Here is a 9836-nt window from a genome sequence, read left to right on the forward strand (position 1 = left end):
GCTTATGTGATCGAAAACAAAAGTAGATAGCAAATTGGGAAATAAGCAAACTTGTTTAGAAATGGGAAAAATGTCGTTTTATCTCCCAACTTTCAAAAAGTGGCCAATCAATACGTCAACTTCATATGTGGCCATTTAAAACATGAAATAAACGTTGACTAACGTTTGAGACATGGAAATTCGTTGACCAGGCCAAAATAGACATGCCGTTATCAGTCGTTAACGGAACTTCTAACGCCCGTTATCACCCGTAACGACTCTGTTAATCAACTTTCAAATTGTGGCCATTTTAAACATCAACTTCATATGTGGCCATTCAAAACATGAACTAATCGTTGACTAACATTTGAAACATTAGAATTTGTTGACCAGGCCAAAGTAGACATGTCGTCATCATTCGTTAACTGAACCTATAACATCCGTTATCACCCGTTAACGACACTGTTAGTATGTCCAAAAAGATTTTTCCCAAATGAAAACACCAAATCCCCAAATCTATTTCTACAACAGCTCAAACAAGATGAATAGTCCTATTATCTCTATCTCCATTTCAGAAAAGCTACATTTAGTCTAGGCCTGGGCATAATACCCGAACTCGAAGAACCGAACCGAACCCGACCCGAAAAATCCGACCCGAACCCAAACCCGAAGTTTTAAAATACCCGAATGGATTCTAAACTTGACAACCCGAAAACCCGAACTCGAACCCGAACAAGTACCCGAACATACCCAAAATATAAGTACATAGTTATAATATATTAGTAATATTTATACTTGTAATAACCTAAGTGCCAAAATTATTCGGATGTTAAGATATTTTCGGGTGTTTTAGCTACTTTGGGTTAGATTCGGGTTAAAATACTTGGGTTTTATAGATTTTTTTTTATTATTTTTCAATACTTTGCATAGGATCGGATACAAAATTTCTAATATTTGGATACTTTGGGTAAACCTGAATCCGAACCCGAAATACCCGATCCGAACCCGACCCGAACCCGAAGTTTTAAAATACCCGAATGGATCTTAGTTTTCTAAACCCGAAAAACCCAAACCCAAAAAACCCAACCCGAACCCGACCCGAATATCCGAACGCCCATGCCTATTTTAGTCCTATGATGGGTCTACAAGTTTGCTTCCATGATTCCTTTTTAGATTTAAAACAAATATATAAACGATGTTTGCTTCCAATTACTGGCTCTACGATTGTCTATATATCAAACCATGTCCTTGGATTATGCTTTAAACAAAAAATTTGTCCTGATTTTCTCTTGATTATTTTCAAAACGACGTCGTTTTGGATATACTAACAGAGTTGTTAACGGGTGATAACGGATGTTATAGGTTTTTTTAACGAATGATGACGACATGTCTATTTTGGCCTGGTCAACGAATTCTCATGTTTCAAATGTTAGTCAACGATTAGTTCATGTTTTAAATGGCCATATATAAAGTTGATGTTTAAAATGGCCACAATTTGAAAGTTGATTAACAGAGTCGTTACGGGTGATAACGGGCGTTAGAGGTTCCGTTAACGACTGATAACGGCATGTCTATTTTGGCCTGGTCAACGAATTTCCATGTCTCAAACGTTAGTCAACGTTTATTTCATGTTTTAAATGGCCACATATGAAGTTGACGTATTGATTGGCCACTTTTTGAAAGTTGAGAGATAAAACGACATTTTTCCCGTTTAGAAATGGTATAAAAAACAAATTTTTTTTATATCATTTCAATCAATTTGGGTGTCTTAGTTAACTAATTTTAAGTTGGGGGCTATTTTGTAATTAATAAAACCAAAACCAAAACCAAAAAGTTCCTTCATATGAAAATTGTTTTTCTCATTTGACCCAGTTTTCGCGAAAGTCATCACTGTGGGCTGTGGCTATGAAACTCCTAGCAAAACCACCGGAAAAGAAGAAGAAGAAGAGGACGACAAATGATTCGTCACCAACTCTGTCGCCGTCATCTCCGTCGTTTTCTTCTCTCCCAGACGAAATCGTCGTGAACTGCTTAGCTCGGATCTCAAGGTCGTACTACTCAACACTCTCAATCGTTTCGAAAAGCTTCCGCTCAATTCTCTCTTCCACCGAGCTCTACGCAGCGAGATCTCACATCGGAATCACCGAGCAGTGTGTCTATGTCTGTCTACGGGATAAAAGTTATCAATTTCCGAAATGGTTTACACTCTGGACTAACCCTAATCGAGCCAACTCCATGATTGAGAAGAAGAGGAAGAAAAAGAAGATAATTATGGTTCCAGTTACCTCTTCTAATTTTCCATATGTATCACAATCCACCGTAGTTGTTGGTTCTGAAATTTATGTTATCGATAGAGCACCTTCCTCTGCTGTGAGGGTCCTCACTTGTGGCAGTCACACTTGGCGTGATGCCCCTAGTATGACCGTAGCCCGGAAGAATGCAATCATTTATGTTTACAATGGGAAAATCTATGTAATGGGAGGGTGTGAAGGATTAGAGGATGAACCATGGGCCGAGGTATTTGATACAAAGACTCAGACTTGGGAACACCTTCCTGATCCGGGTACTGAGGCACGTAAGAGTTACATTTGCAGTATCGGAGAGATTGAAGGAAAGATTCAGATTCACTTTGGGACTTTAAAGGAGATGTATGCTTATGATACGAAGCAATGTAAATGGGAAAACCGTGTAAACAAATATGCAACGTATGCGAGGCCAGAATGTATGATTGAGAATGTATCCTTCTCCTTTGCTTCCGAGGGTGGTATATATCGTCAAGGCCAGTTCCGGTGGTATGGCAAAAAAAAGGGTTATTGGAAAGAGGTGAAAGGGTTAGACTCACTACTACAGAGGTACAGCAAGAATGGTGGCTCAAGTCATAATACGACTAAACTAGTTAGCTGTGGTGGGAAACTCTTACTTATTTGGGAAGGGTATATGAAGCATAATCCCAACAATAGGAAGAAGATTTGGTGCGCGGAAATCGGGATAGAAAATCATGATGGAGATGAGCTTTGGGGAAATGTTGAGTGGTTTGATGTTTTGCATACCGTCCCCACATCATGTCAGCTCTTGCATTGTCTCGCTGTCTCGGTTTGATTGACTTGTATCCAGGTATGATCAATTCAAAATCAGTTTGTAGGATCTAACTGTAGTATCAGGAAAGAGTTGTTTTAGTCCTTAACTTTAGCAAAACAGACTTATGTTTGATCAAATATCTCTTAGTTAAGTCTTCATCATCTTTCTCTACACTGACCTACATGGATCCCTTTTGGCTAAGTTTTGAGTTCATTTTGTTTAAAGAAATAGTGCATGCTTCCTCTATACGGTTTTTCTAAATTGGAGATTAGAAAGTATTTTGCCCTGTACATATATGATGTTAGTATGTATAACATTATATGAATGGATTGTTGACCAGTTGGAAAGATGACAAGGAAGCCGAGGCCAAAGGAAGAGAGCAACAAAGAGTTGGAGATTAATTAGTTAAGGTTAACAGCCACATTTTGTCAAACTAGCTACTATGGCAAATTAGTATTCGTCTTTTGGTATATTCATCTAATCCCTTGTTGTTTTGTGTTATACTGGTAATTGAGTTTTTCTTTATTAACAAGTAGGGATGTCTTGAAAAACCAAAAAGCTGTAGGTATGATCTTTTCTATTAACCCTTTCGGGATCATCCTTCACGAACCAAACATCGATTACTTTTCGCCTCATGATCAACACAGTTTCTTCTCATGAAGATGATCTAACCATCTTTCAAACTTTGTGTAGAGTTCTGTGATCTCTGACATCAGTTAGAAAGCCTCCTCATGAATTGTGTCTTTAACATCTTTCAAACTTTGTTTTAACACTGTAACGTCATCATGAATTCTTTGTTTTGAAGAAAAAAGCATTCTGTGATCGAGAACAAAAGTAGAGAACAAATTGGTAAAATATAAAACATTTGGGTTGTATTTTTAGGAAAAACGGTCTATTTCCCCATGAGAAGTATGCTTATCACGCCAAATAGAGCCCGTTCTTTGACCTATGTCTATATGTCCATGAAACGGAAGTTAAACACTTATTTCCCCCCTAATTGGAAGTTCGATATCTTAATCTCCCCGATTCTGAAAGCTGGAGATGTATAACCCCATCGTGCTGGGTTTACTCGGTTTACTGTATATCGAAACCTAATTAAACCGACTAAACCTAATTCGAACCGAAATAAACCTAATTACTACCCGATTACAACCCGATTTCATTCACTTACCCCAAAACGAAATTTCTCGACGAACCCTAGAAACTCAGAATCGAAAATCGAAGCTCTTCGATCTGCTGCTCAAAATCTTGGAGATGTCGGTAGTTCCTCATGATCCTGATGTTCTCGGCGAAGCCGAAGCCGTCGGCGATGTCGATCCTGAAGCTAATGACAGAGATGAATTTCACATGGAAGAGATGCTAAGGGAGTGGACCGACGAACCACCAATCCGCCACGATGTGTACCCGGAGAGTGAGAATGAAGAAAACGACGACGAACCTGGAAGATTTGATACACATGTAAGGCGTGGTGATGGCCATTTGTACTCGAAGCAGAGTTTCTTCAGTGGAGTTGCATTCAAAGAGGCGGTTGTTGATTACGCTCTCAGAACCGGATGCAATCTGAAGCAGTACATGTATGATAGTGATAAGATTGGATTCAAATGTGTTGGAAATGATGGTAAGGAGGATGGAGCTCGGTGTGAATGGCAAGTTTATGCGGCAATACTTCCGAAGGATCAAATGTGGAAGATTAGGAAATTCATTGACAAACATAGCTGTATCCCAAATGGAGAATGTGAGATGTTTAAGGTGCCTCATATAGCTAGGTTGTTTGTCGACAAGATTAGGGATAATCCCGAGTTCTACATGCCGGCAAAGATTGAAGAAATCATCTTGGAACAATGGAAGATTAGTGTGACTAGGAATCAATGTCAGTCTGCGAGGAAGAAAGCGTTACAGTGGATTGAGAAGGAGTATGATGATCAATTTGCAAGGCTAAGGGACTATGCGGCTGAGATTGTAGATTCAAACAAGGAGTCACATGTTGAGGTAGATTGTCTGACGACTGATGATGGTAAAGACATCTTTAATAGGTTCTATGTTTGTTTTGACAGCCTTAGAAGAACATGGAAGGATTCTTGTAGGCCTCTGATAGGTATTGATGGCTGTTTTCTAAAGAATAAGGTTAAGGGACAGTTACTGGTAGCATTAGGTAGGGATGCTAACAATAGGATCTATCCTATAGCTTGGGGTGTGGTTAAGGTAGAGAACACAGACAATTGGGTTTGGTTTGTGAAGCTGTTGAAAGAGGACTTGGGTTTAAGCAATGGTGAAGGGTTCATCATGATGTCTGATAGACAAAAGGTAACTGCTCTTGTCTTTTGTTGTTTTGTTTTGTCATTTCACTCCTGTCTTAGCTAATGTTTGTTTTTTTTGTTTCAGGGTTTAATCAAAGCTGTTCAGCTTGAGTTACCTAATATAGAGCATCGGATGTGTGTCCAACACATCTATGGGAACTTAAAGAAGACTCATGGTAGTAAAACCAGGATAAAGCCACTGCTCTGGGATTTGGCTTGGGCCTATAATGAAAAAGATTTTAAGCAGCACTTGGAGAAGATATTCTGCTATGACAGTGTTATCTACAATGATGTGATGAAAACAAATCCAAGGAGTTGGTCCAGGGCATTCCAGAAAGTAGGCAGCTTCTGTGAGGATGTTGACAACAACTCAGTGGAGTCTTTCAATGGATCTTTGAACAAGGCAAGAGAGAAGCCATTTGTTGCAATGTTAGAGACTATCAGAAGAATGGCCATGGTAAGGATTGCCAAAAGGTCTGTAGAATCCCATACTCACACAGGTAAGCTTCTCTCTTAATCTCTGTTGTTTACTTAATCTTTGTTGTTTACTTGACAGCTTTTATATCTTTTTTTGCAGGTGCATGTACACCTTATGTTGCCAAGTTTCTAGCTGGTGAACACAAGCTCGCTTCTACTGCCAAAGTATCTACAAGCACCAATGGAATGTATGAAGTGAGGCATGGTTCTGATTATCACCGAGTAGACTTAAAGGCATACACTTGTACATGCAGGAAGTGGCAGATCTGTGGCATCCCGTGTGAGCATGCATATGGAGTCATTCTCTACAAGAAGCTTGAACCTGAGAACTTTGTGTGTCAATGGTTCAGGACAGCAATGTGGAAAAGAAACTACACGGATGGCGTCTGTCCACAAAGAGGACCTAAGTTCTGGCCTGAGAGTCATAGGCCTAGAGTCCATGTGCCTGAGTCAGTAGAAGGAGAAGACAACAAGATGACAAAAGCTGAGAAAAAAGAAAAAAGGGTTTGAATGAGTCTCCTAGTAAGAAGCAGCCAAAGGCAAAGAAAAGAATCATGCATTGTCGTGTTTGTGGGCAAGCTGATCACAATTCAAGACACCATGCTAAAGATAAGGTATGTGAGATTCTTGTTGTGTTTGTGGCATTTGTTGGATTATACTAACACTTGATGTAATTTTGCAGGCTTCTCATTTTGTCTCGCAGCCTTCTCAACCTGAACCAAGTCAAGGTTCACTCACTCAAGCTTGATCCAAGGAGTAGAAGACTGTCATAGGGTAGAAGAACTAGGGTACTTATATTGTGGTTGTCTCATTGTAATTTTCGACCACATTGTTTCTACGGCTAAATGGATGTTTTGTTTCTACGGCTAAATGGATGTTTAGGATGAATGCTATTTTGAATGTTATCCGGATTCCTCTTTTTCTTTAACTTATTTTGATCAAAATGGCTAATTGGATGTTCTTTTTCTTTAACAAAAGAACAAACAAGATTACTAAATGCATTCTCTTACACATAAATCAAACAAGAGTACAAACATGATCATATTACAAAGACAAAGACATAATTCTCTTACACACTAGTCCACCAAAAGTAGAAACATAAATCCAATCATGATCATATTACAAAGACAAAGACATAAGATATTAGAAAGCTTGGGTTTACATTCATCGGATCATTCATCCTACAAGTTTGGTGAATCCAATCATAATCATACACCCTAACACTACTACAATCATCATCTTCTTATTGCTTGTTTTGGCTTCAGACAAAGCATCTTCCACCTTCTCAAATAACTCCTTCTCTATCTTCATTTGGACATTCTCGGAAACCTTCTTATCAAACTCTAACCTCTCTGTTCTAAGCTCTTTCAACTCCAGCTCAAGTTCACAATTCTTTCCTCTCAATGTCTCTAACTCATTGAGCAAGGCTTCATCAACCCATTTGAAAGTGTGATCATCGTTCCTTAGCTAGATATGAACAGTGATCTTTCAATATTAGAAGAATCTAAAACATGAAAACAGAGGAAATAGAGATTGACATTACCCTATGTTTTGCAGCAAAACCGCAACGAAAGTATCTCCGGTAAGGATTCGGATCGGATTTAGAAATCAATGCCACGATTCCTTCTCCGCACCAGCAGCTCTTTGGCACTCCGACCACTCTTCCTCTTCCACGAGGACCTGTAGAACCCGTCGAACTCGATGATAGATTGCTCATCTTCAAACTCAAATTCGGGTTTTCAAAGAGAAATCGGATTTTAGGGTTCTTGAGTTTTGAATTTGGGGATTTTGAATTTGGGAATTGGGGATTTTTTGTTTGGTTACGACAATGGGTCGGGATGTCGGGTTATAATAAGGAAACCGGTCTGTTTTTTGGTTTGGTTACGACCCATACATGGTTTCGTGTCGGGTTTACACATCAAACCGACGTAACCACGAATCGGGGAGATTAAGATATCGAACTTCCAATTAGGGGGGAAATAAGTGTTTAACTTCCGTTTCATGGACATATAGACAGAGGTCAAAGAACGGACTCTATCTGGCGTGATACAATAGTTCTCGGGGGGAAAAAGACCGTTTTTCCGTATTTTTAGTTCATCGTTGTATATAGTTTCTCGTGAATTTGGGGTCCTTTCAATAACTAATTTTAGTTAGGGGCTGTTTTGTTATCAATAAACCAAAAAGGTCCTCTTCATGTTAGTCTTTTTCTCACTTGACCCATTTTACACAAAATCCCGTCACTTCCGCTAATTGCAATCACTGTCGCTATGAACCTCCAAGTGGAACCACCGGAGAAGAAGAAGACTAAGAATTCGTCTCCACCACAATCACCTCCATCGTCGTCGTCATCTCCGTCGCTTTCTTCTCTCCCTGACGAAATCTTCGTGAACTGCTTAGCTCGGATCTCGAGGTCATACTACCCAACACTCTCACTCGTTTCGAAAAGCTTCCGTTCAATTCTCTCTTCCACCGAGCTCTTCGCAGCCAGATCTCACATCGGAAGCACTGAACAGTGTGTCTATGTCTGTCTATGGGATCGCAGTTATCAATTTCCCCAATGGCTTAGACTATGGGTTAACCCTAATCGAACCCTAGCCAACTCCATGATTAAGAAGAGAAGGAAGAAGAAGAAGAAGACAACTGGACCAATGTTAGTTCCGATTACCTCGTCTAATTTTACATCTGTATCAAAAGCCACCGTTGTTGTTGGTTCAGAAATTTATGTAATTGGCGGCCCAGTCGACTCTGAACCATCCTCCACCGTGCGGGTGCTTGATTGTTGCAGTCACACTTGGCGCGATGCACCGAGCATGACTATAGTCCGAATGAATGCGTTGGCATGTTTCCACGATGGGAAAATATATGTAATGGGAGGGTGCCAAGGATTAGAGGACGAACCATGGGCTGAGGTGTTCGATACAAAGACTAAGACTTGGCAACACCTTCCTGAGCCGGATACTGAGGTACGTAAGTGTTCCATTTACAGTATTGCAGAGATTGAAGAAACGATTCAGTTTGGGAATGTAAACGAGACGTATGCTTACCACACGAAGCAATGTAAATGGGAAAGCCGTGTAAAACAAAAGTTGAAGTCAGAATGTATGATTGAGAATGTTTCATATGGCTATTGGAATATGCGCTTGTTGTGGTATGACAATGACTTACAAAAGGATTATTGGAAAAGATTGGAAGGGTTAGACTCACTAGATGAGATGTACATGAGGAATGGTGGCTCAAGTGGTAATACGACTAAACTAGTTAGCTGTGGTGGGAAACTCTTACTTTTATGGGAAGGGTATATGAAGCATAATCCCAATAATAGGAAGAAGATTTGGTGCGCTGAAATCGCTATAGAAAAGCGTGATGGAGGTGGAGTTTGGGGAATTGTTGAGAGGGTTGAGGTTTTGCATAACGTCCCTATATCATGTCAGCTCTTGCATTGTCTCGTTGTCTCGGTTTGATTGACTTGTATCAAGGTATGATCAATCGTTCTTAATTCAAAATCAGTTTCTAGGATCTAACAGTATTATCTGGAAAGAGTTGTTTTAGTCCTTAACTTAAGCAAAAGTGCAAAACAGACCCATGTTTGGTCAATATCCCTTAGTGAGGTCTTCATCATCTTTCTCTACACTTATCTACATGGATCCGGGATCCCTTTGAGTTTAAATTGTTTGATGAAAAAGTTTATGCTTCTTTTAGAAAGTATTATTTTCCCTGTTCATATATATGTTTGCATGTATAACATTAGTATGAATGGATTGTTGACATTAGTTGGAAAGAGGAGAAGGAATCAGAGGCAAGAGGAGGGCAACAAGAGTGAAGGAGATTAATTAGTTAAGGTTAACAGCCACATTTTGTCAAACTAGCTACTATGTCAAATTAGTGTTTGTCTAGTCCTTTGTTATTTATGAATCTGATTTGTTGTTTGTGTTATCAATACTAATTGAGTCTTTCTTTACTAACAAGTAGGGATGTCTTGCAAAACCAAAAATCCGTAGGTAGTCT

The 9836-nt window shown here is 39.5% G+C and overlaps 4 protein-coding genes across 6 annotated transcripts; 3 read left to right on the forward strand and 1 right to left on the reverse strand.

Moving 5' to 3' along the window:
• The first annotated feature begins 1826 nt into the window (after positions 1 to 1826).
• On the forward strand, positions 1827 to 3655 carry LOC9303987 (F-box/kelch-repeat protein At4g19870). The gene is made up of 2 exons (XM_021019019.1): positions 1827 to 3093; positions 3398 to 3655. Exon 1 carries the CDS (start codon positions 1885 to 1887, stop codon positions 3076 to 3078), a length of 1194 nt encoding a protein of 397 aa, XP_020874678.1. The 5' UTR covers positions 1827 to 1884; the 3' UTR covers positions 3079 to 3093; positions 3398 to 3655.
• Positions 3656 to 3790: 135 nt separating this feature from the next.
• LOC110226664 lies at positions 3791 to 6736 on the forward strand. Of its 2 annotated transcripts, XR_002330601.1 has the most exons (4): positions 3791 to 5361; positions 5440 to 5854; positions 5932 to 6445; positions 6514 to 6736. XR_002330601.1 is itself a non-coding variant. In XM_021019018.1 (3 exons), exons 1-3 carry the CDS (start codon positions 4312 to 4314, stop codon positions 6339 to 6341), a joined length of 1875 nt encoding a protein of 624 aa, XP_020874677.1. In that variant the 5' UTR covers positions 3791 to 4311; the 3' UTR covers positions 6342 to 6736. The 2 variants fall into 2 exon arrangements, 1 of the variants encoding a protein (XP_020874677.1); XM_021019018.1 differs by having other exon boundaries at positions 5932 to 6736.
• Positions 6737 to 6811: 75 nt separating this feature from the next.
• On the reverse strand, positions 6812 to 7921 carry LOC110226665 (uncharacterized protein At4g04775-like). The gene is made up of 2 exons (XM_021019020.1): positions 7375 to 7921; positions 6812 to 7298 (listed from the first exon to the last, which is right to left on the reverse strand). Exons 1-2 carry the CDS (start codon positions 7546 to 7548, stop codon positions 7008 to 7010), a joined length of 465 nt encoding a protein of 154 aa, XP_020874679.1. The 5' UTR covers positions 7549 to 7921; the 3' UTR covers positions 6812 to 7007.
• Positions 7922 to 7984: 63 nt separating this feature from the next.
• On the forward strand, positions 7985 to 9832 carry LOC110226666 (F-box/kelch-repeat protein At4g19865-like). 2 transcript variants are annotated; one of them, XR_002330602.1, is made up of 3 exons: positions 7985 to 9307; positions 9603 to 9670; positions 9801 to 9832. XR_002330602.1 is itself a non-coding variant. In XM_021019021.1 (2 exons), the coding sequence occupies exon 1, from the start codon at positions 8099 to 8101 to the stop codon at positions 9290 to 9292; it is 1194 nt and encodes a 397-aa protein (XP_020874680.1). In that variant the 5' UTR covers positions 7985 to 8098; the 3' UTR covers positions 9293 to 9307; positions 9603 to 9770. The 2 variants fall into 2 exon arrangements, 1 of the variants encoding a protein (XP_020874680.1); XM_021019021.1 differs by lacking the exon at positions 9801 to 9832 and having other exon boundaries at positions 9603 to 9770.
• The last annotated feature ends 4 nt before the right edge of the window (positions 9833 to 9836 follow it).

The sequence above is a fragment of the Arabidopsis lyrata genome, assembly GCF_000004255.2.
Source record: "Arabidopsis lyrata subsp. lyrata unplaced genomic scaffold ARALYscaffold_7, whole genome shotgun sequence".
NCBI lineage: Eukaryota > Viridiplantae > Streptophyta > Magnoliopsida > Brassicales > Brassicaceae > Arabidopsis > Arabidopsis lyrata.

What these genes read in the sequence shown, in the direction of transcription:
- LOC9303987 (XM_021019019.1), top strand. Translation starts at nt 1,885, where the DNA reads ATGAAACTCCTAGCAAAACCACCGGAAAAGAAGAAGAAGAAGAGGACG.
- LOC110226664 (XM_021019018.1), top strand. Translation starts at nt 4,312, where the DNA reads ATGTCGGTAGTTCCTCATGATCCTGATGTTCTCGGCGAAGCCGAAGCC. An exon ending in TGATGTCTGATAGACAAAAG is followed by an intron (nt 5,362 to 5,439) that starts GTAACTGCTCTT and finishes TTTTTGTTTCAG; the next exon opens with GGTTTAATCAAAGCTGTTCA. An exon ending in AGAATCCCATACTCACACAG is followed by an intron (nt 5,855 to 5,931) that starts GTAAGCTTCTCT and finishes CTTTTTTTGCAG; the next exon opens with GTGCATGTACACCTTATGTT.
- LOC110226665 (XM_021019020.1), bottom strand. Translation starts at nt 7,548, where the DNA reads ATGAGCAATCTATCATCGAGTTCGACGGGTTCTACAGGTCCTCGTGGA. An exon ending in GTTTTGCTGCAAAACATAGG is followed by an intron (nt 7,299 to 7,374) that starts GTAATGTCAATC and finishes GTTCATATCTAG; the next exon opens with CTAAGGAACGATGATCACAC.
- LOC110226666 (XM_021019021.1), top strand. Translation starts at nt 8,099, where the DNA reads ATGAACCTCCAAGTGGAACCACCGGAGAAGAAGAAGACTAAGAATTCG.